The sequence below is a fragment of the Magnolia sinica genome, chromosome 19 (genome assembly GCF_029962835.1).
Source record: "Magnolia sinica isolate HGM2019 chromosome 19, MsV1, whole genome shotgun sequence".
Classification (NCBI taxonomy): domain Eukaryota; kingdom Viridiplantae; phylum Streptophyta; class Magnoliopsida; order Magnoliales; family Magnoliaceae; genus Magnolia; species Magnolia sinica.
Genome location: NC_080591.1, coordinates 41,255,356 through 41,281,136, shown reverse-complemented (window position 1 = coordinate 41,281,136; position 25,781 = coordinate 41,255,356). Strand labels below are relative to the sequence as shown.

Below are 25,781 nucleotides of genomic sequence, written 5' to 3'. Positions count from 1 at the left end.
ATCCAACTGCTTCTACAGTTCCCTCAACTCCAACGGTGCCATACAATACAGGGCCTTTGAGATAGGCGAGGTACCGATTACGAGGCCAATCTGAAACTCTATATGCTAACGAGGTGGTAACCCCAGAATCTCCTTAAATACATCAGAAAAACTACAAACGACCGGCAGCTGGTCGATACTCAAAGGGGTTGTCTCCTCAACGACACATGACATCAGGTAAGAAAGCTACTCTCCTCTGAGCTTAGCTACAAACTGGAACTGCGGTACACCGGGTATACAAAACGTGACTATCCTCGTGGAGCAGTCTAATATGGTGTGATACTCGGCGAGTCAATCCATACCCAGGATGACATCAAACTCAGACATTAGCAAAGCAAACAGATCAGCAGGCAAAAGGGTCTCCCCTACCAGAACGGGGCAAGACGAGCAAAACTGGCCTAGCACTGCGGTCTTCCCCAAGGGCGTCGATACTGACAAACCCTCACGAGTAAACTCTAACGACAAACCGGTCGATTGGCAGAAATCCTCGGCCACGAAGGAATGCGATGCACCAGAGTCAAACAGAACACGTGTTATGTATGCAGAAATAATGAGTGTATCCTCGACGACCCCTCTGGATGACTGAGGGTCCTACTGAGCGGCGTAGAATCTACCCTGGGCCTGTTGGGGAGGTGTGTGTCCCCTCTGAGATCTCTACTGCTATTGCTGCCACTGTAGTGGCCTGAACTGTTGTCTCTGTTGCTGCGGGGGAGGTCTCGAAGGTTGGTGTTGCGGTTGCTACTGCTGATGTGGAGGCTGTTGCGGTTGCCCTCGGTTGCTGCTGCTGCGGATGGGAACACTCGTGCCTACAATGTCATGTCCTACCACATCCAAAGCAAGCACGGGGAATGGTCCCAGAGGTGGTGCTAGAGGTGCTACTGGTGCTCGAAATGCTAGGCGGCCCGTGCGCCTCTACTAGGGTCGATGCGGCTGCTATGGGAGCTATCAGAGGGGGCCTTCCTCTTCCGGTCTTCTGTGGTCACGGACCCTCTGCAAATTGGCCCAATCTTCCTTGTAAACCTGGGCCCTCTGCACTACCTGCTCAAACGTCGAAAGCATGTGTCCGACAACACTGCTCCTGAAACTAGAGCGCAAGCCATTCTCAAAACAGGGGATCTTCCGCCCCTCATCATCAACAAGATATGTCACGAATCTCGATAGCACGACGAAACGAGCCTCATACTGAGACACGGTCATGTCTCCCTGCACCAGAGTCTCAAACTCTAATGCGCACTACTAACGAACATGCTCGAGAAAGAACTTCCGGTCGAATCGGTCTACAAAATCCTCCCAAGTCCATACAAAATCTGCTCCTTTCGCTTGGGCGACCGATGCCACTAATGCTCGGCCTCGTCCTGAAGTAAAAAGACAGCCAATAGAACCCGCTGCTAGGTCGTACATCTCATAATGTCGAATATCTTCTCCACCTCAAAGCATCATCTCTCTGTTGCAGTCGGGTCTGGCACACCTTGGAAGGGCGGGGGATCGAGCTGTTGGAAGTCTCGAAGAAGGGCGCTTGTGCGCTCCTGCTCTGTCTGGGCTGGCTAACAGCGGGCCACCTGTCCTGCCCTTGAAGGATAGTGGTCATAGCCTACATCATCGGCTAAAGCTGATCTGCACTCACGAACACTGTCGGGGCTACGATAAACTCAAACGGGGGAGTAGGAGTCGCTCAGGTCGCTCTCTTAGGCGGCATGTCCAATAGGAAGGAACAAGGGGCCTATCAGCCTTGAGAACTCTCAAGGCCCACACGTTAAGGGTCTATATCAGAAAATTGCTAAGTTATTCAGACTCGTGACCTATTCATTCTAAGTTCATAGCAGATATGTGATGTCATCCTCAGGTATTCCCAAGTTATACTCTGATACCAACTTCTGTCATGCCCCAAACTCAAAAACCGGGCTCACAGAATTCCCGATCGCCGACAACCTCCGTAGTACCCCATTGTCGGCTCTCGGTACCCATATGCCAGGTTCCAATCCTGGGATCCTACAAGGAAGATTTTCAGCCTGAATTTTTTTTTTGTAAAGGAGTATAACCAAGTCACAAAACAACATCACCACATATCCACCATAATAAAATATTGAGTACAATGCAGAAAGGGAAATACGAAGATAGTCAAAAGCTCCGAGATGATCTACCACGTGCTCCTACCTCAGCGCTGCTGTGATCCAACGTCACCTGCACGCAACGGTCGTGCATAAGCTTCTAAAAAGCTTTGAGGGTGTGTGCGTGTGTGCACAATGCATGTACCAAGCATACAATATTAGAGTAAGCAGAAATACTGGTAAGTCCATGAATGCTATCAGCCAAACCAAGGCTATGCTATGCAAGGCCGACATTTCCAAATGTCATATACAAGATGCATCGCAAGCATGCCGGTCCTTATATCAAGTGTATAGTTCCCTTCAAGGATATCACCAGGGTTTAGTACACTCCACAATAACTGCCACCTCCCTAGCTGCACAGCCCAGCGAGTGAAAGAGACCACACTACCTGGTTGACCAGTAGTCTACCAATACCTACCCGGCTCATCGATAGCGGACCCATTTGTGAGCTGGTCAAACTCAGCCTACCTTACAACTCCCTCACTTGTGCAGATAAGGTCATACCCCTTCTAACCGACCATGACACAGTGGGAGACACGGCTTACTGGTATTCGGTACTCGTGCGCTCATGTATCCACTTGGTCTAGACGTTGGAGCATCTCCTGGTACCAAAAAGGTTCTGCGACTCTCACTCAGGGACATCCTGTGTGCCCACAGTGCTGGAACCAATATTTTCGATATCCAATTTGACCATCCACAATATGCCAGTGGAGGCCACAGCCCTGATGTCGCTAGGGTATACAATGATCATGTCACCCAAAATGCGATATGCATGAGTCATATCATCCAATCATGCATTAAACCTGCGCGTACCGTACAATCATGTGGGGCAACTCCGTCTCACAAGGAGTCCCATAAACATCTCAGCCCAATGGCATATGCTATGATCAATCATTCATCAAAACAGGCATACAAATGATGCGTATGTGTATGTATCATAATGTAATATTAAGCATGTTCTCAGTGTATTCTACTAGACTAAGTACGCTAACATGTTATCAAACATAGGAGGCAATAATCGGCTTGAACGCCTGGTAGGGTCCACAGAAGGACGGCGGATCTAGTCCATATATCAATGTAAGGTTCAACAGTGGATATATCAAATCTGATACCACATATTCTTCCATCTATGGTACGGGGTGATGATGTACTCTCATACAAACCACGGATGACCTAGATGACGTACTTACATCAAGAGTGAGCCTCATGGGGTGCGTTGAATGGGTATACAACAAGGTGAGGTAAGAGGTGAAACTATGTATAACTAGTGGGCTTCCTCACCCTCTCTATTATACAATAAATTGGGCTTCCCTATGGAGGCCCGATAGGTACATAAGGTGGGCTCCAAAGGTTTGGATTTCCCTACAAGGTGTGGTGGAAGGCACTAGCATCAATGGGGGCCCAATGGTTTTGGTTAGCCTAATAAGAGAAGGTGGTTACCTCTACATCAATGGGGGCCCAATGATTTGGGTTAGCCCAATAAGAAAAACGGGTAGTAGTAACATCAATGGGGCCCAATGGTTTGAGTTAGCCCAATGGGTATCACTAACACAAGCGAGGGCCTAACGGTTTAGGTTAGCCCACTAAGGTAAGGGTGGAAGTGGGCTTAGCAATGGGCCCTAGGGTAGCATACAACAGTGAACATTTAACCACCTATTGTGCTAAGGTGCGGTCCATTTGGAATCGGAATCATAATGGGGCCCTCTGTCCTCCAAATATCTAAGAAATGGATGGACAGCGTGAGCCCATCACTCATACATGGTGGGCCTGCATAAGGTGGCGGGGCCCATGGCCCAAAAAATGGATAGGCAGCGTGTATATAACACATACATCGTGGTGGACCTCATCCCTCATAATGGGCCTCGTCTCATGGGCCTTACACATTCACAATTAGGCCTCACACATATAATGGGCCTCACAAAAGGGCCTCATACATCACAATGGACCTCGTCTCATGGGCCTCATATACATCACAATGGGCCTCATACAATCGTAATGGGCCTCATATATATATTGGGCCTCACACATAGGCCTCATACATGGCCACAATGGGCCTCTCGTACATCAAGTGGGCCCTGCACATACAGCAAGTGGGCCCCGCTTACAGCAAGTGGGCCTATACATCGGCAAGTGGGCCTCACAGTGGGCCTACAAGATGGACCCCACCAGATGGACAGTGGAGTTGTAATACATACATCGGGTGGGCCAGCTGGTGGGCGGCCATCCCACAAATGCCCTGGCCCAGATGGGCATCCAACAAATGGACGGCTTAGATGAAACACATTATAGTGGGTCCCACCACACGTGCAACATGTGTAGGGTGGGTCCCACCGTCCAGAAACACTGGACGACATGGATAAAACACGTACATCATGGTGGATCCCACCGTCCAAATGAACGGTGAGGATATAACACATATATCACGGTGGGTCCCACTGTCCAGAAACACTGGACGGTGTGGACATCACATGTGCAGCAGGGCCCCACCATCCCATCTGGACAGTGTGGAGGATACAACATATACATTTGGTGGGTCCCACGTGGGTGTGGCCCACCCGTTCAGACTAAGCTGATATTTATTTTTCCCTTCATCCAAACCGCTAGACGGTCAGTCTAGGCCGCTGGACAGACGGCGTGGATTCTACACATACATCAAGGTGTGGTCCAGTAAATGGACGGTATGGATAAAATATGTACATCATTAAGGTAGGTCATCAGGGAAATAGAGAGATAGAGAGAGAAACGTGTAGTGGAGGGAGCTCCGCCACTATGAGCTCCCTTGAGTTATATTACATTCATCAAGATGGGTCGCAAAAACATGTGGACCCTCAAAATCAAAAATCAAGGTGGGGATACCATCCCCACTATAAAATCAAGGGTCGAAATGACCTCTACATGTTTATCATCAATTAAACATCATGGTGGGGTCCATGGAGAATGGACCCATCATGGATTAAACATATGAATCATGGTGGGCCATTGGCCACACCTTGGGTCCAAAATAGGATCCACACCATCAATCGATAGGCACTACTTGGCCCATCACTAAAATTACAATCTAATCCTACAAAACACCCACCTATGGTCCTCTTCTTTAGCTCCTTGGACTCATTAGATCCTAGGCTCTCTCTTTAATGAAGGATGATGAAGTTTGGATAGTTAGATGGTGAGATTTGGGGGTAGGAAAGTGGGCCTTGATCTTGGGTTCTTTCTCTCCTTAAAATTTTTTCTCTTGATTGCTTAGGATTTGGGTAGAGAAATGAGATGGGATGGAGTGAAGGATGGAAGAGAGGGATGGTATTGTGTAAGAAGGATGAGATGAGAGGGATGGGTAGTGTAAGAGGAGTGACATGAGAGGCATGGGTTGTGTTGACTTTTGTAGACATGAGATAGCATGGGATATGGGTTGCCTTACATTATTGGTAAGAGAGGGATAGGCTAGGTATGGGTTGTACTTGACTTGTACTTGATTAATTGATGTGATAGATTGAGTAGAGATTCTCTCGAGATCTCTTAAAATTTACAACGTGCGGCGTTTCATCAAGATATATGCAGGCCCACAACTCTTGGCCTGGGTATCTCATTGGTGCGTAAGACATGGTGTTGGAACCCTGGTGACGGCGCGGTCACTAAGGTATAAGTTTCAAGTCGAGTGGACTTAAATCTTCGGGATACAACTTAGGATCGTGTGCAATCACTGTATACAAGTCGCGAGTTGCCGGAATTTGACGGGGAGAATCGCAGAAGTTGACGGAATGGTATGGAATTAGGATACGGGCCTTATAGTTTTTCACTTTTCTTTTCGTTTAAGATGTTACCCATGCATGAATATCTTTGAACTAAGGCTAAGGGATGAACCTTTTGATAGATATTTGATATTTAATTCTTTTTTTTTTAATGTTATTGGTTTTACATGTTAAATTGTGATTGTATGTGATTGAATTATTAGATTGGGAAAGGAATCAGTCTATAAAATTGATTGATCTATTGTTAACTTCAGGTACAGTAGATGTTTTTGATTCCCTGCGATTGATTACTTAGATCTTCATGAGACATCAACCTATTTCAATTTTCATATTGTTGAATGTTTATTGCTGAGTTTACTGCATTATTTTTTTATTAGAACATATTGGAATCCAGTTATTGTTTAAACGCGCTTTAATTCTAATTTCTGCTAGGTTAAAAACCTAGAAAATTTGTTTAGCTTTCGAGCATCAACATTAATCATAGATCCAATCATCATCATCGTTGATCGTTAACGTTGTTAAGGGATTTGACCATACCCAAATCCATGATCAATGTGATCAAGGGGTCATACAAAAAGATGCACACACGTGCAATCACAACAGTGAAGCATTAGATCATTATGGGTCATATATTTTGGGCATAAGGCAATATGTGAGGCCCACTAATAGTAATAGAATATGATCACATATCAAAATCCATAAGCACAAACAAAGAATATGAAATTTATCATTTAATGCTCTTTTTACTTCATACATACATTGATCATTACCAATATAAGAAATCCATACCATTAATCACTAAAGCGGACCATGCCATTGGAAATATCTTATTGAACTACCTAGTTACTTCTCAAGTTGTAATCAACCCACAAGTGACAAAGGTCCCAATAAGATTCACTTGACTAGAGAATGACGATGGGCCTAAAAGCAAGGCCATCAATTTTATGCATAGATGTAGAACCTGCACATGCTCTGCAGATGACCATGGACTGTCATATTTACACAATTTTAGAGATCTTTACAAAGTCGTAGATGGACGATGCCCATTCAGCGATCTGCTTAACTACTATGGAGTAAAAAGGAGCTAATCACCCCTCTAATCTTACGGTGGTAATGTCCATCAGATATAAACAATGGTTTAGATCGAATAATAGGAGTTATTACCGACAAACGGGTATTCGGAGTTGATTCCGATAGGGATAAAGCCTATCCCTGTTGCATTCAAGGTTATATCTGTTTCCTTTCAATTTGAACTTTAATTTAAATTTCTAAATAAAGCAGATACCCAACTGAAAAATCCAAGGGAAAAACCGTGTGGGACTCGGTTACAAATGGTTGCCCATGAGTGGACCCCAGAATCCCATATTCAACACTTTCTTTCTTTCTTTCTTTATGATTCAGTGTATGAGATCCTCACAATTGGAATAGTACAACGATAATGTTGTCATAGCTTCACTAGTTATCCACAAGTCTTAAGTTGTTTGCACAGAGGTTTAAAGCTTTTGTTCAAATTAATACTTCTCTTTTTTTTTTTAATACATACTAGTTTTGGCCTTGACCAATCCAATACAACCCACTTATACCCAAAAACAAGGGTGAATCAGCCGAATCATCCCTAACTCATCCATGTTGGGCCATGGTAGGACGCTTCTAAGCAAGTTGCCCTTGTAACGTGAGTTCATATAACGATTTAAACACCTGATACCATGGAGATAACATGTGACTGATACAATATACATGAGTCATTAAATCTCCCCATTTCACACAAAATATTGCAATGTATCGTGGATGTATTGTGATCTTTTGTCTGAAACCCTTCATAAATTTTTCCCGTATTACATGTGATACATGGCGATGATATGCATAGGTGATACATAGCAATACATTCTACTAGAAGAAATTTAGAAAAAAGAATTGTAAAATGCCCCACAAAAATCCATTTTCTCTTATATTTTTGTACTTGTATTTTATCATTTATGAATTATATAAACTCATTTTAGATATACTTGCATCAGACAGATGACACATATTTAGAACCGCATAGAAAGGAAACTTAGACTGATATATTTTAATATCTCCTAAAGCTTGACTGATAAATTTCACCTCTTTCCCAGACGTTTCCCTTAGGCAGCGATTTTTATTTACTTTTTTTTTTTTTTTTTTTTTTTTTGTGCTAGTGGTGATACTGACACAATTTCCGTATCCTAGTATTCAATGCAATGATACTATTAGTCCAAACACTCTCTAGCAGAGCGTGACACTTAATACACGTCTGGCATAGTAATAACTCAAATAAGAATTACAGTCCCCATACCTGGTTGAACAATCCTAAACTCTTACTGATCCATGCTTTTGTGCTGAAATAGGAAAATTAGCCCATGGTGATATACTTACAAGACCGATGACAACACTGCAACCGTTTTTAATGGTTGATTTGCACTCAAGGTTGAGATTCCTCCACTGGATGACAAATTCACGGATGCTCTTCATTCCTCTCCTGACAGCTAAATTGGAAGAGAAGATCTGCAACCTAAAATCGTTCTACATCTTTTACCAAGTAGGGATGTAGGTTTGTGGTGGGTTAGTGTGATGCTCAATGAGCAAAATAGCAAATAGCAAATGACCAAAAAAAAAAAAAACTGGAGGCATTAGGCCAAATTATCAATCTGACAATAGGGATATGTCTACAACATGGGCTCACATGATGGATGTTCAGCATTTAATTGTCTGAGCTCTTTTATAATCATAGGTCTGGAATAATCCCAATTGTGATTATTTTAAATGAGCAAAGTAACCAGTCTGCAACTCAATGTCTAACTATAAGCTCAACAATCTAGAAATCCAAATGGAATTCAGTTTACCAAGTAACCTGTCTATCGGTATCTGGAACTCAATTCTGACTAGAATTCAAGGATTGTTTGAATTAGCGTAGGGAAACTTGTCTAATAGATACAAGGATTAAACCTCAATGTATGAAAGGAATGGTCCAGTGCAGCATATATGCTATTGTACAGTAGCATGCATTAGATGGGTGGTGACTGGAAATGTGGGGGAAGGGGACCGTGGTTATGTTCAGATGATCCTAACCATCCAGTAAATAGAGTTTTTGAAGTGCTGCATTTTTTTTCCTCTCAGAGTCATCCAACAATCAGACAGAAACCACCGGTTAAACAACCGAGATTAACTGCTATTCAGTTCCACAAGAGGAATGACCCATCACTATTGCTTACGTATAGCAAACAACATGGCAATGCTCTTTTTTCATCCTAGTCATTCAAGACAGCAGACGAAAACCTAGTGCTTTATCTATCTCATGACCATCCCAGGGTGAATCGCATGATTTCTGCATTACAACGATAAGCTAATCAATAATGAGAAAATTTTCACAGCTACACCTTGGTGGTTTTTCAAACAGCTCATGAAGATAGAACAAAGCACCTCTTTATCGCTCACTCTCCATTTCAAAGCATTGCCAAGGTGGTCTGACGTGCACCGAGTGCAACCCTGAACATGCCACAACAGCAGCCTTACTCTCTTCCCACTGGATATTGCTTCCATTGGAACATCTGATCCTTTAGGATCATCAAGTACCCTCCACAACTCACGAGATGAAATATGACTCAGGTTTTTTTAAATTAAAAAAAAAAACCCTGAGCTGAGTTCACCGGTTCTGAAGGCCCTCGATCACCTTCTTCCATTGCCATGCACGCTGTTTTGCATCTTCAAATGCCATCACCTTCTTTGGCTGAAGAAGAATTAAAGGGGGGAAAAAAAAAAGAACGAAAGAAAGAAAAAAGGTTTTAACTTGTGATGAAGGAATTGCATATGAATATGGACAAGAGTATGAGTCAATGGGGGTAAAACGCACGGTGCAAATCTTGAAATGTGAAGAATTAGCGACTTGGATGCTGAGCTCGTTGGGATCATTGGACCAGATTATGTTTCCCTTGGCCATCAGCTTGGAAGGATCAACATATATCAACTTGGGCTTGTCTGTGAGGATGAGCTGCACTTTCTTGTTAGCTAGCTTCTGTATTTTCTTTACCATTGAGATCATCACAACAGACTCCCCAGGGTCCAGAAACTGCTGCCTGTTGTTAACAAAACAAACATTCAAAAAGACGGAGAAGCTCATGGGACGTTGCCGACAGTGCTACAAAATAAGAGAATTGCTCCAGCAATTTCAGAGTTCAAAATTTTGAATTGCGTATGAATTAATCGTAACACGTACCATATAATTCAATGTTATTGACCTTTTGGCAGAGGGGTTTGATTAATTGTTATATTCTGATACAATGTGTGTGTATTAGAATCTCTCAGCAATTCAAGTCAATATATCTCGACACTGTCTGTATCGCAATATAGAACTGTATTCCTAGAAAAATATATCACGATACATCCCCAATATGATAGGATATAGATTCCAATATTTTGAACCTAGGGCAATTCAGAATAGAGATTGGAGAGGTGATTCGCTGCGTAAGTGTCACATGTGGGCAGGATCCAGGCCACTCATGAATTGGTGGCCACTGTAAACATGGCCTGGCCAAAATTGAGGTCTATTCGCCACAAGTCAGTTTCATCATCCCATTCAAACCATCCTTTTTCAAAAAAAAAAACAAAAAAGCATGCCATCTTGACTACCTGAGTTTTGGGTCAGGTCATGTTCAAGGTGTTCCCAGCTGATGAATCATGAACAGTCTAGCTCTCGCACACGTGTGTAGACCTCTTCAGTCTCTTCTTATGCTTTTTTTTTCTTTTTTTCTTTTTTTCTTTTTTTGAAGGTACCCATGCAAATTGTTCCAGAGCTTATTATGAAACAGTCATTCACATATAATTGAAAACCAACCATCAACACTGCCCTATTAGAATTAATGGCAAATGTAAAATATATATAATTGTTTCAGAATTACCATCTAGAATCAAAGGAATCAATTGAAGCAAGCCTACTCATATGAGAAGATGATTCAGAAGATGATGTGGCGCCACTGCATCCATCATTTTGTTGGGTAGAACCATCACCAACATGCGAGAGGTTCCACTCGGAATCCTGAACATCATCCTCTGCTGCCTGAAACAAAAGACAAGATGTGGGTAGTGGAGATGTCAGTATGTCATCTGGTAGAAAATAATAGCTATTCTTAGTGAGACAAACAACAGAAAACAGAGTTAATTATTGAATAGTGAAACAAAACACAAGGAACAGGGCTGACATTTGACTCAACCGCAAGACTCGGTGCCGGTGCTGGTGACGCCCTTAAATTTTTCCAGTCAACTCCCTTAAAGAAGGGATGCATCTTGATGACAGCATAACCATCAGGTCCAGCACCTGGTCTTTTGTTGGGATCTGTATCCTAAACTCAAAATAAATAGAGTAATTTATGTTCAATACAAAGTTAATTTCCCATCTGTGCAATGCTTAAAATGCCATCAAAGAATTAATTTATGTGCAATGCTCAAAATGCCATCACAAGCTTCATAAAGTGTTTCTATACCGAAGGTAATTTAAACTCTCAGTGTAGTATGCTAAAACATAATCAAAGGATTGGGCAATGCTAGAACAAGAATGAGAAAAACTCGCATCAATGTTAACTATCCTCACGGGGAAAAGAGCAAGGCATGTAATCAAAACAGAGATCTAAGGGACTGTTGAAATTCACCAACAGAAGCCACCTAGTGCATCAAAAGAAACCTTAGCAAACCACAATATCAGTATTTCACCTAATCTTTTGTATGACACTGTTATTAACTCCATCCTAGCACTGATGTTAGCATTATTTACTCATCTTGAAGACAAACACAATGAACTAAAAGTATGTTTTATCATTGATAGTGTTATTTTATTTATAAGATCAAATTATCATGAAAAGAAAGGAAAAAAGAAAAAACAAAAAGAAGAAGAAGAAGAAGCTGAGGAAAGAAAGAACAAAATAAAAAAATAAAAAGATGATGACACTCAAATATCAATCCTACTAGTGCTCCCACTTGAAGTGCCCCTGGACCAACAGCAGGCTCTTGGGTTAACAAGTTAGCATACTTCATTTATTCATTTATTATTTTTAAAGAATAAGTTGGTATATGTATTTTCCACTAAAGATGTTATGAAAAGAAATGAGGGGCAAAGATCAAGAAACCCTATGGAAATGGAACACTGCCAACTTCAATAGTAATTCCTCTGTTTGTTTTGGTGTGTGATTCTTCATGGAAAACCTTGGAAAAGGAGAAGGCTGACGCTTCCTTATGTTGCCTCGAAGATTGATTTAACACCTTTTTTAGGGTGATACCAACATCCGATACTTCTTTTTTGGAAAACGTTGGAAAAGGAAAACGAATTCCACGCTGTTACTTTCTCAAATGGGGGAAAACAAGAATTCTTTGGAAATCGTTTTAATTTTCAAGTTATTCAACATTCCAAGACCCCCATCAAAAAGAAACACAGGGCCTTGAGCCCAAGCATACGCAGCTATAAACCCAAGAGTGACAAAACATCTTTCAGGAAGCCACATTGAACAACACTTTCTGAAGTTTACCCATCTCCTTTTTCTTTTCATTTTTTGGAATGGTCAAATACACACACACACACACACACACACACACACACACACACACACCACATGGGTTCCCAAACCCATGACCTCAAAGTTGAAACACACGGTGTCGACCACTGAGCCATGAGTAGAGACCCTTTACCCATCTCCTTTAATATTAAGGATGTTTGAATAGGTCAATCAAATAAAAAATGCAAGGTTTGGAGTTGATGCATTGGATACCCTAGAGGTAAAGAATGAATAGCCAACTGAAGCCATGATGATCAAACGTTCGAAAAAGATATACAAATAAATGCTGCTTGCTTCAAGAGTAGGGGGAATAATTAGAGATGAGTGAGGTTCATCGTAGCCTTCTTTCTCGGGTCCTGTCGGGTTGGTGACTCAAATTATGTAGATTTGAGGGTGACAAAAGAAGCTTTGAGATTGTATTTCAAAGCCTTTGTGGGGTCCTTTTTTTGTTACCCAAACACAATTTATTTATTATGCACTATATTAATTTCATATTTTGGTGCTCCCTCAAGACACTTCATATTTTGGTGCTCCCTCAAGACACTAGATCATTTTATTTTAGGGTAGCTTAATAAAATAAGATTAGAGAGAGCATTACTCTCCCTAACTCAAAATTCCCAAAATCTCTCTTTTTCTTTCTCTACTTGGGTATCAGAGCCAAGATTTCACCAACCCTAGTTCTACCTCCCTCTTCACCTCCTTCCCTTTCTTCTACATTTTTTTTCCTTTAGCCACCAGCGCAGCACCAGCACCTGCTGGTGTAGTGCTGGTGTCTGTGCACACAGCAGCTGCACTGACCGGTGCAACTGCTTAGCTCGAGACAGCCGGCCAGCATAGCTGCACTTCCTGGCGGGCCCTCCTGTCTTGGCCAGCCTCCAGTGGGTCCAGCTGGTGTAGCTGGATTCGTCAGGAGGCTCCTATTGTCCCCCTCTTTCATTTGCTAATGCAAAACAAAACCCGTTGAAACCCCGCTTTGTTGAAGTATGTGATATAGCAAATCACGGCTTTGGACTCTAGTATGTGTTTATTTTTGTTCTGCTGATCATTTGTTATTCCATTCCTATACATTGCGTTTCCATTGGTTGTGTATGTGGGAGATAGCTTGGGTAGGGGGATCAGAAAGTTAACATGATAGGGGGGGTCTTAACATGATCAGGAGGTCTGGACATCAAGATCAAAAGCCATGCTTAATGATTAAAATTGTGATGCTAGATAGGAATAACTATTTGGCAAGGTTGCAGTTGGCCAGGATGTTTCTTGGCATTTGAGAAAAGGCCGGGGGGGGGGGGGGGTGGGGTGTGATGTTGTATAAACGACAACAAGGAGGAGCCAAAGGCAAATGATCCCATCCCATAAGGATTGTGAAAGTAACATCTGACCATAATGCTGCGGCTGCTTCATTCTATGGAGCCAAGAATTAGTGGGGATCGATGAATTATAAGATTGCCAAAGAAATCTGGGATATTGTTGTTAGTAAGTATTCTCTACGTAATGATTACGCCCGCATCAGTTGCGTTGAGAAATCACCAATATGCAGTAGGGTGAATCATCTGCTGAAGAATACAATGCAACTCTCAACCAGAGATGGAAAGAATTGGATCAATGTATACACAGGCTGTCACTATTCCAAAACAACTACGTAAACGTCTAGAGCAGAGGAGAGTTTTTTGTATTTCTAGCCACATTTCATCGAGATTTTGAGCCTCAGTGTGTGCAAGTACTTGGAAAGGAGTCTCTACCTCTTTTTCTTTTCTTTTCTTTTTTTCTTCTTTTTTTTTTTTTCACACGCACCACCACACACGCATGCCATGGTGGGATTTCACCACCTATGGGTACTCAAACCCTCAACCAGGTGTTGAAAGGAGTCTCTACCTTCCTTTGAAGCAGTTTACAATTATGTCAGGAGCGAAGAACGTCGTCAGGCATCATGAAGGGTGATGAAAGCACCAGTTACTGAGAGATCTGCCTTTCTCGAATCAGCTTGAGGAAATCCACTAAAGGCAGCCACGTACAACTTCTCATAACAGCGGCAAGAACAAGTCTTGTGGATTATAGTTCGGGCTAACAAACTGAAGAGTATTTTATATGATCTTGACCCCCAATTTCCCCTGAGTGTGAAGCTAATAGTGCTTCGGTTGAGGGAGACAGCTTCTTCTGACCCAAAGTTGAGTACCATCAGCGAGCTTCGTCGAGACTTAGCTAGTCTTCGATTTTCTCTTTCCGCACTGGTACATCAACTAATCAACCAACTATATCTGCAAATCACACGTCTAGGTCCATATCCAGTCCTCCTGCATCTTGGACATTTGATTTTGGTGCCATTGATGACGTGATTGGTCAGGAAGATAACTTTCATTCAGTCCTTTTTACCAGTGTTCGAAATATCAGTATATGTGATGATCATTTCATCAAACACTCCTAAATACTTCGAAATTTATCTCAATACAACTAGTTGAAGGGAATTTCGAAAAAATAATAATATTTTGAGAACTTTTTATTAATTTTTAATTTAAAAAATAATTTTGATTTTCTGAAAATTAACAAGGACCTAACAAATCAGTAGATCAGCCCTCATACATGCTTGATTTCATGTTTGGAGTGCAACATTGCAAGCAATTTGGGAGAAATTGGGAAATTTTCGAATTTTTCCCAAATCGGACCACCTACACTCAAATTTCAAAATTAGTCTCAATTGACAGCTGGTTGAAGGAAAATTTTGAAAAAAAAAAATAAAAATGGAGAACAAGAAGAGGCAATGGATATCAAAATCAAAGTTCCAATTCTATGATTCTTTTTCCATTCAAAACATGAAGAACCAATGGATTTGTAACCATTTGACACTAATTTAACATAATTTCAACAAAAAAAAAAGATCAGAAATTGAAAATGCTCACCGGATCAAACAAGTGGGAAATATCGGCACTACCTGTGTGTTTCATATCACACCGGTGGGATAGAAGATATATCGTGGGATATATCGGCCGATATCATTGATATTTAAAACATTGCTTTTTACAAATCATATCAAACCTAATAGATCCTGCTATAGATTTTTTGGAAAGGGATCTTATTAGCTCAACTCTTACCTATAGTTAGGGGTGTACACGAACCAAGCTAGCTCGGTTAGCTCGCTCGACTTGACTCGAAAAAGCTCGATTCAACTCGGTTCGAAGCTGAGTTTGAGCTGAGTCGAGCTGATTTTTTTAGCTCGAAAATGAGTTCGAGCTGACTTCAAGCAGGCCCTAGCTCAACTCGACTCAAATCGAATCCAGATCAAATCCAGCTCAAATCGAACTCGGATCGAACCAGTTCGGTGACTTAGTTACTTTTCCATTGATGTTGCTCACCAAGTGTTTGATAAAATGACTAAACGAAGTGTAGCTAGTGGCAAGGACGGTACGTACATGAAACAAATACCCTTTTTTTTCTTGGTTTTCTTGGCTTTTATGTTGCTTAGAAGGTGTTTGATAAAATACCTGTAAAACCATTGCTTCTGTTTCACATACAGAGGGATTTTGAAGGTGCAGTCCAAGTGTTTGTGGAAATGCCTCAATGGCAAACTCAGCTCGATCTTGGCTCGAACTCGGCCCGAGCTAGCCAGTCAAGCTTGAGGACCAAGCCGAGCCGAGTTCGAGCTGAGGTCAGCCAGTGGCCGAGCCGAGTCGAGCTGAGGCCAGCTCGACTCGGTTCGACTCGATGTACACCCCTACCTATAGTTACCTTCAGTCCTTCCTTCATATTCCATCATTTCCTAACAATTAGCTTCTTGTGAGTACCCTTGTAAAACAATTGAACTGTTATGTTACTTTTTTTTTCCTTCTTATTGTGTTGTTTAAAATCTTGGAACTAGGAGAAGGATTGGTGGTGGATGTGAAGCTCGAGGGGATATCTACTTAATGCTGGTGATACCCTTAGTGCTTGGGTCTCAGAGTCTATTTTGAGTAATAATGAGCATGTACAACTCTAGCATACACGCGTGGGTCACATGTTTATTGGGTCCCTTAAGAGGTTTCTTTCCAAATAAATTTTCTGAGCACGTTTGTTTTCAATGTGAAACTTGTCATCTGCCCAAGCTTTGTTGAACTGCCTATCCTATTAGTGAGAATAAATGAGTTGCCCCTTTTTATTTTATTCATCCTGATGGGTGAACCTGGTCCAATTACTTCTTTTTTGTGTATGCATGTATTTTTACTTCGTTTATTGATGATTATTCTCGTTTCACCTGGATATATCTCATGGAAAATAGAAATACAGTGTCATCAATTGTGAAAACACTTGAAAAAATGGTCCATACTCATTTTGAGACTAAAAGTAAGGTCATAAGGTCTGACAATGCAAAGGAATACACATGTCATGATCAGCAGAGTTATATGTCTGACCATGGCATCGAATTCCAAACCTTTTGCTCATACACACATTAACAGAATGGACCTGTTGAATGCAAAAAATGGCTTCTTCTTTAAGGTAACTAGATCCATGTTAAGGGGATGGGATGACAGTTCCAAACATCTTCTAGGATGAGGGAATCCTTATTGCTACCCATATGATCAACAGGATACCCTCACCCTTTCTTGAGAACATTTACCCTCTTCACCTCCTAAAACCTTATTTGTTGTTGTTCAACATCCCTCCTAAAGTGTTTGCATGTGTTTTACTCATGTGTTGGGGAATTTCCTAGATAAGTTAGGACCCTAATCCATTATGTGTGTGTGTTTTTTTTAAGGATATGCACCAACAAAAAGGGATACAAGTATTTACAGCCTTGAGACGAAGAAATGGTAGGTCTTAGAGGATGTCAAGTTTTTCAAGAATGTCTCCTACTGCTTAAAGGACAACTAACACTGCTCCATGTAACGATGCATTTTCCCTTCCCATCATAAAGGATAGTCCTTACCTGTTCAAGTCCCTCTTGAATTGATAAAAAAAACCTCCAAAAGTGTATACTTGCATAAAGCACAGAGACCAACCTTCAGAGATGATCGACCACCACCTCTCCACTGACTCAATGCCAAAGCCGAACAGCCATCATCCTTTATTCCTAAACTAGGTCCTTCCAAAACTCCATCTGAGCTTATAAAACTCTAATTAGTAATTTCACTTCCTATGAGCACATTTCTCCTTCTTTTAGTGTGCTTCTTTCCTCCATTTCTTCTGCATCTATTCCTTCTAGAGTTATGGATGCTCAGGCAGATCCATGTTTGAAAGCAGCAACGATCAAAGAGATAACATCTCTTGATAAAAAGGGGACCTGGGACTCGGTTGAGTTACCAGAAGGAAGGTATGTTGTTAGGTGCAAATGGGTATGCACGTTAAGTATAACCCTGGTGGTTCTATTGCTTAGCACAAAGCTCATCTTGTACCTAAGGGATTCACTCAACAATTTGGAGTAGATTATCAAGAGACATTTGCTCCTATTGCCAAGTTGAACTTTGTGCAAGCTATCTTTGTAATGGCTCATCGTCTTCATGGTGATTTTAAAGAAGAAGTGTATATGGCTCTATCCTGGTTTTCATCCACAAGGGTACAAGTGCAACATAAGCAAGTTGAAGAAAAAATTATACAGGCTTAAACAGTCTCCTCGGGCATGGTTCAAAGGATTTAGTAGTCTATCAAATTAGGGTTCATTGCATCGCTTGTAATGACAACTCTTGTTCCTGGTGATAGTGAATATAAGATAGTAGCTAATAAAGTTTTTCTTGCGGGCACCATTGAGATTAAAGATCTGGGTTCATTGAAATATTTCCTAGCATTGAGGTCAATCTATCCAAGAGAGTCATATTTATCTCACTGCAGAAATATGCTCTTGACCTCCTTCAAGAAACGAGCATGCTAGATTCTCGTTCTGCTGATACTACCACAAGAGGTGAATTACCACCTACACTATAAAGAGTCAAACTATCTCCAAGACCTAGGCATGTGTCTTCATTTGGTTTGCAAACTCATTTATCAACAACTTGACCTGATATTGCGTATGCCATTGGTGTTGTGAGCTAGTTCACATAAGTTCCTTGCGCTTACCATCTTAAGGCAGGCAGTCCATCGAATTCTCCACTATTTGAAGTCTGCACTTGGAAAGGGTTTTATACTCTGATCATGGTCATCTTCACATTACTGCCTACTGTGATGCTGATTCAGACGGATAATATAATGATAGGCAATGCACTATGCGGTTTTGCACCTTAAAGAAAATAATCTTGTTTCATGGAAGAGCAAGAAACAGACAGTTGTAGCTCGTTCATCAGCCTAAGCAAAATATCACTCCATAGGTCATGCTACATGTGAAGTCATCTAGCTTCGATCTCTTCTTCAGGATCTTCAAGTGCCTACACCCGTTCCACTATATTGTGACAAGTTGTGATTGATATAGACTTAAATCCTGGCTTCCATGAAAGGACAAAAAACATCAAGGTGAATAGTCACTTTACCCGTGAGAAGGATCTCATCCGAGTTGATGTCTATGCCTCATGTTCATTCCAAGTACGAGACAGATCACATCCTCACTATGGCCGTTCATTCTTCTCACCTTCGTGATATCATGGGCAAGCGTGTTATATCTATGCTCCAACTTAAGGGGGAGTGTTAGAATATATTATGCATTTGTCTTATATTTTGGTGCTCCCTCGGGTCACCATATTATTTTACATTAGGTTTGAGTAATAAAATAAGTCTAGAGAGAGTATTACTCTCTCTAACTCAATGGTTCCGTAAAATCTCTCTTCTTTCTTCTCTACATACCACATTTGTATAACATCCTAGCATATGAATTGATCATATGCTTTTATTGGAAAATGCTACCCCAAGTTTGGGCCCTCTTTAGCCCAAGGGCTGATGACAAACAGTAAATATGGATGAAAAATTTTACCAATGACTTTTGCCAGCTCCGGTGCTCTACTGTTTTATATCCAGCCAATGATATCTCCGGCGACCTCTTCATGTTTAGCTCGAAGAGATGGTTGTGCAAGAAGCCTTCATAGATGATATAGCTTAATGTGTTCAAATTTGGAAGTGCTTCATTGTACAAGTCCTAGGAAGATTAAGGATCGGTAACCTTGCCAAGCCTTCCGTGGAGAACAAACAATAGGATGGTGTTAGATTTCATGTTCTACATTAGGTGAGAGGAGAAGGATCTTATCACATGTTTAGAACCCGGTGGGGCCATTTGGAACCAGTTTGAATACTCGGCTACTAGAGCCTCAAGGTCCCTCAACATTGGGATACCCATTTTGTTAGCACCCCTTTTTTCGAAGAATGAATATATATATATATATATATATATATATATAAAGACACCCTGATCCATAGCTCAACTGGTAGACTGAGTGGATATACCTCGTTTCAACACTTGAGGTCTTGGTATCGATCCCTAGTGGGGGTGGCTAACATTGCATGTACTGACAGTTGGTGTGTACTAACAAGCTAACAACAAAAAAAACAAACAAACAAACAAATATATATATATATATATATATATATATATATCAAGGGAGACAAAGCAACCCAAAGATGCAGGGCAAACACAAACTGAAACAAAACCTAAAAACCACTATACAACTCAAGGGCCCGAAAGGCGGGCCAAAAAGAGAAACCACCACCACCTATACAAACAAGGACTCGAAGGCAAAAAGGCGCCAAACAAACACGACACAGAGATAGAGGAACCCAAATAAATCCCTGCACTAAACCAAAGGGGGCCAATGAAGGATCTGTCAATCAGATTGATGTTTGAGGACCAAAGTCCTTCACATCCTAGAAGATTTGAGTTGAAACCTTTGAAGAGGACAAAAAGGCATTTCTGAAGCAGCGAAGATTCCTTCCTGTCCAAATATTCCAAAGGTGGCCATTAACGTAAGGTGCCAGACTGCTTTAAAGTCTTTACCAAAACCACCTCCATGCCAAGCGGACACCGTATCCAAAATCTCACCAGGCATCACTCTGGGGGAGTGAAATTTGATCAGGATAGCGGACCAAACTTGAACCATGAATGGGCAATGCAAGAAGAGATGAGGGAAAGATTCTGCATCTCCACTACAGAGCAAGCAGATATTAGGGAAGGGGGGGGGGGGGGGAGGATTTGTAAGACCAAAAAAGGAAGAGAAGTTTGGATGTTGATGGGGATTTGGAAGAGAACATGCCTGAAGAGGTGAGCTACCAGGAGAGAATCTTCCATCCCCGGATTTGCCTGGATTCCTTATAGAAGCAACAACAACTCCAACAATTCCTCTATTTCATTATCTGTAAGAGCTCTCCTGCAAGGAGAGCACCAAACTCCTGAACCATTAGTGAAGAAGCAATTAGCCACGAAAATGGAGTTATTCGAAGCCACTCTGCCAAGATAAGAAAAATAGTAGCTAGGGAACTGTTGGAAATCCAACAATCTGGCCAAAGTCTAATCCTAGAACCACCTCCAAGGCTAGTGGAAATAATGGCCTTCTACACTGAGGAAGCTCTATATAAGGAGGAGAGTTTGGTAAACACCCCCCCTCCCCGAATGGAACTCCATATTTGCATGTAAAAATTTATCCACCAATTGTCAGCCATGATGTCAAAGCGCCATAGCCATTTCCAAAGGAGAGCCTAGTTCACATCCAATATAACCCATTCCAGCTCCTCCTTCAGTGACCAAATTAGGAGATGGAACTTCTGGCTATCGGAATTACCATTCCAAAGAAAATCCCTCCTAAGTTTATCTATCCTAGTTAAAACAAATTTAAGGCAGAGAAAATCCCTCATAAGTTTATCTACCCTAGTTAAAACTAGTATTTGAAGTATCGATATTGCTGCAAGTTTTGTTAGCCAAGGATACAGAAACAATGTCGATATCGCTGATAATATCGTCAATAACCAAAAATGCGGAAAATCATGAGGAAAGCGATGGATTTTTTTCAGTGAAACTTCAGGAGATACTAAAATGCACATATTTGCATATTTAAGAATAAAAAGAAAAAAAAGTTGAAAAAAGAATGCATACAAAATAAGTTTATATTTAATGGGGGCCTAAAAGCATGTGTCATCGTAAGAAACTAGTGGTCTCAATATCGCCCATATTGCAATAACAATAAATCATTATATGATCGATATTATCATCGACAATTTGAACACTACATACAACCATTCACCCATTAAAAAAAATGAAATGAAAAGTTTTTTGAATAAACAGATTTTTGGTGATATCGATACATTGGCGATATTATTGAAATATCGCCGATACATGCGACACCTGGAATTTACACAGTCAAAAATATTGGCGATACTTTTCGATACATTGCCAATATTATCGATATCTTCGAGCTAGAGATAGGGGATAATATCAGAGATATTTTGATAATATCAAGGATACTCCGGACAATGGTTAAAACAAATTTTGCTAGCACCCTTGAAATGGAATTTGGGGAAAACAAGGGAAAATAAAGGAGTGGCAACCCTTACCATCAGATGCATTGCCTCACACGCAATGATGGTGAAGTCAAGAAAATTTGTTCGAGCATGCCCTCAATATGAGGATATGAAACTGCCTTTAAATCCACACACCGTCTTTGGGATTCCTTTCATTATGGAAAGGAACATATATTGATTAAGGCTATGGCTGTATCTATAATTTAAAAACTTGACCAGAGTTCTCTTAATCTTGAAATTCAAGACTAGAAAAATGAAATACATTTAAAATGTTTAAAAGAAAAGAATCAATATTTAATAGGAAGGGGGCCATCCTAACCCTTCGAATAGTGGCCAAAAGTAGATGGTCCTCATTCAACCAAAGAGAGGCCAAAGATTTGATGGCTTCCATTATAGAGCATTTTGGTATATGGTCCATCAATGTGGAGCCAATCATATCAATGGCTTGGAACATCGAACAAGGGGCCCCACTTTAACAAATATAGAATGTGATGCATGAACATCAATCCAAAAGAAAGAAAATCAAGAGAGGTCTTGGGAAGGGGCAGTTGTGCTGGTCTAACAGGGCAAGATAGAGACCGCAACTTTTAAGAAGAGAGGGAAGGGGTGGCGAGAATGGAAAACCTACCATTCAAGGTCAAAGAAATGACTGAAGGGAAGAAAGAAAGTTGAGCTTAGCCAAGTCAAATTGACACAACCAAGTTTTTACTAGATTCGACAAGTTCACTAACTCCTTAATTCACTGAGTTGACTCTCCAACCAATCGTGTCGAGTCAACTTGGACGAATTAGTCGCATTTTTTTTTTTTTAATTTCACTATGGTTGGATCTAAGTAATTCTCTTTTCCAATAGGTTTCTTGGCCGAGTCCTCCAAACCTTCGAGATCTATAATGGTCATTTTTATGCTTTTTTAGATTCCACTGTCTAAGGCCTCAAAACCAATAATGAAATAGCTACAAACTAGGTTTTATGGGTATTTTGGATATTTTTTGTAATTGGTGATTAAGATTAAGAGCTAGTTTGTTAACTGTATTAATAGATGCCTTTGAAAAAAAAAAATTTACTAGTAAGGAATTACTTTATTTATATGTATAAGAAGACGTACATATACGAAGAACAAGAGCCATTTGAAAATTGAAATTATTTTTCTTTTACGCAATTTGGGTTTATGGAGAACTCAAAGCCTTGTCTTGTTGGTGTGCTTTTCCTTTATTATTTTGTGTTGCCTATGGTTCTTGATTGCCTCAAAGTGGTATTATAGCCATTGCTAAAATATGCAAATTGCATTTTTGGATAAGTCTAAACCTTGTCTTGTCAATGCACATTCTTATTTTGGGTTGCCATGGTTCTTGATTGCATCAAAATGGTACTAGAGCCCTAATTTAAAATAATAATAATAAATAAAATAAACTTATCTAGGCCAACTCTACTCGACTAATTGAAAGGTTGGCTCTCGAGACTCAATTTATTCACCGACTCAATCAAGTTGGAAACTCGATCAAGTCTTTCTTAAGGTTGTCAACGGTCTAGGCTAAGGTTTGTCCAAAGCCAGCCCATAAAGTAGAACCTAGGCCCAAACCTGGCCCAGAATTGTGATGGGCCAAAACAAAGAGGCCCAATCTCGTCCCATGATGATTATGCATGGCCCGACCTTGGCTACCAACTTTTGTGCAAGATTTGGGCTGTTCAATAAGAGTGCCCCATCATGCATGATATATGACGAAAAATCCCTTGAAATCCAAAACACCAGGTTGATGGGCTCTTAAACGAAGCCAAAGACTAGCCCGATTACTAAATGGGCTTAAATTTTAAGCCAGGGCCCAACCCTCGGGTCTAGTATTCCAGCCCAAGCCTAGTCTGAAGCAGCCAGGCCCAAGAGCTCGACAGCCTAGCCCAGCCCATCGCCAGCCCTAGTGTTTCCAGCAGGGTTTTGCATTTTCAATATAAAAGCTTCTTTAGGTTTAGTTTTCCCCATCCTTTCTTCCCCTCTTCAGCAACCACCCTACTTCTAGGCTTGTTTCCCCTTTTCTTCCTTCCCACCTTTTAAGTAGCCACATTATTCCCCCATCCCCTCTCTCTCTTTCCCCTTTCTTGCTTCCCACCTTTCAGTAGCCACATTATTCTCCCTCCCTCCCTTTATGTTTATATTTCCCCTTTCTTTCTTCCTTTAGTACATGCACCATTTTTCAAACGAAAGAAAGGAATAGGCTGGCCTCAGAGAAGTTTATATACACTATAATCTATGGTTGAGCTTGAGAAATCAAGAGCAAGGACAACCAGAATATGATTCAATTAATTTGGATCTCATCTTTGATGAGGACAACCCATTGAGCTAATGGTTAGTAAAATTCAACCACCCAATATTAAATGATGACAATAACTTCAGGCAAATTTTAGATGAATAGTAGTTGAGAAAAACTACAGGTGAAGATGTAGTAGTGTCAAGGAAATATTACATGAATAGTAGTTGAGAAAAAGTACAGGTGAAGATGTAGTAGTGTCAAGCCGTACCACACAATCGTCTTCACGGGCGTAGGCACATGAGGCAGCTGATTCGCCCTCATTTGGGAGTGGTGAGAGGACTTTGACACAATTTGAGTCTAGTGACGGTGGAGAACCTGGCGGTGATGATACAGTGGTACCATTTGTGAATAGAATATTGTATATATGGGTTGTTACGTGTAAAATACCATGTATAGAGAAGCTCTTAAATAACCTTCCTTGTATAGCCTTGTAATGTGGTTATTTAAACCCACCTTTGAGTTGAAGAAAGATAGAAAAACATTCTCCAAATTTGTTTGTTTACATGGTATCAAAGCTAGGTTTCTAAACCGGTGCTCCTCCTTTGATTCCGGTGGTCCCTCATCGATTTCCGGCGGTCCACGATTACGGCAGCCTCCTCCATTGATTCCGATGGCTCTGTCATCTTCTCTGCAACCTACCATCATTTCCATCGTGCTCCATCAACGTGCTCGCTGTCAAAAACCATCTCTAGATCCCGCTGTAGTTGCAGCCAGTCTCTACCATCTCCAGATCCGACGGCCCATACCTGCTGCACGACCACAAAAAGCTCTAGATCCGCATCAGATTTAGTCCTGCTCTTCATCAACGATTTCGTCCTGCTCATCAGATTTGGTCCCACTCATCAGATGGTCCTGCTCATCAAATCCGGTCCTGCTCACCCAGAAATTTGTGGTACATTTCTTTTTCATGGTTTTTCTTCCTTATGGCATCCATGAATCCCTTTGATAAGACCAAAACTATCCTTGTTAATTTGGATGGGAAAAAATTTTCCCTGTGACAGTTTCAATTCAAACATTTTTTTGCAAGAAAGAGCCTCTATGGCTATGTGGATGGTTCGATAGGCAAACCAAAGGAGGAAAGAGAACTCCTATCTTGGACCACTAATAATTCGAAGGTGGTCACATGGATCCTTAATAGTGTTGAGAGCAACATTGCAATTAACCTCGCGTCATTCGAGACTGCATATGAAATATGGGCTTACTTAAAAATGTATTATCAACAATCGAATCATGCCCGTCGCTATCAAGTAGAGTATGAGCTGTCAAAATTAGAACAAGGAGCTCTGAGTATATAAGATTTCTATTCTAAACTTACCTCCCTTTGGCATGAGATTCAACTTATGGATCCAGTTATTCCCGCTACGGCGGTCGAGACAGTAAAGATACTTCGTGACACAGGTAAATTGATGCAATTTATGTATAAACTCCGTCCGGAGTTTGAACCAACCCAAGCCGCTCTAATGAACCGGCCTCAACTTCCTCTCTTGAAGCAGCTCTATCTGATTTGATTGCAGAAGAAACACGTTTAAAACCCCTTGCTTCCATGAGAGAGGTTGTTCCTGATGCTACCTTCATTAAAGTCTCGAGACATGTCGAAAGTTTAATGTACTGAGTGTAATGATTTTGGTCATGTGG

General features: G+C 41.1%; 1 protein-coding gene across 5 annotated transcripts in view; it reads right to left on the bottom strand.

Annotated features, from left to right (window-relative positions):
* Positions 1–9,048: 9,048 nt before the first annotated feature.
* The window catches only part of LOC131234355 (3-phosphoinositide-dependent protein kinase 2-like), a 38,625-nt gene continuing 21,892 nt past the window's right edge, over positions 9,049–25,781 (bottom strand). The window contains exons 8-12 of one of the 5 annotated variants that reach the window (XR_009165688.1): positions 11,107–11,247; positions 10,807–10,964; positions 9,762–9,984; positions 9,332–9,638; positions 9,049–9,236 (exon numbers count right to left, since the gene is read on the bottom strand). Coding sequence is in view for 4 of the 5 variants with exons in the window: in XM_058231173.1 (XP_058087156.1) it covers positions 9,555–9,638; positions 9,762–9,984; positions 10,807–10,964; positions 11,107–11,247 (606 nt within the window). In the remaining variant the exon portion in view is untranslated. Of the gene's footprint in view, positions 9,639–9,761; positions 9,985–10,806; positions 10,965–11,106; positions 11,248–25,781 lie in introns of those variants that run through there. The other 4 variants (XM_058231174.1, XM_058231173.1, XM_058231176.1 and 1 more) reach the window with 4 other exon arrangements.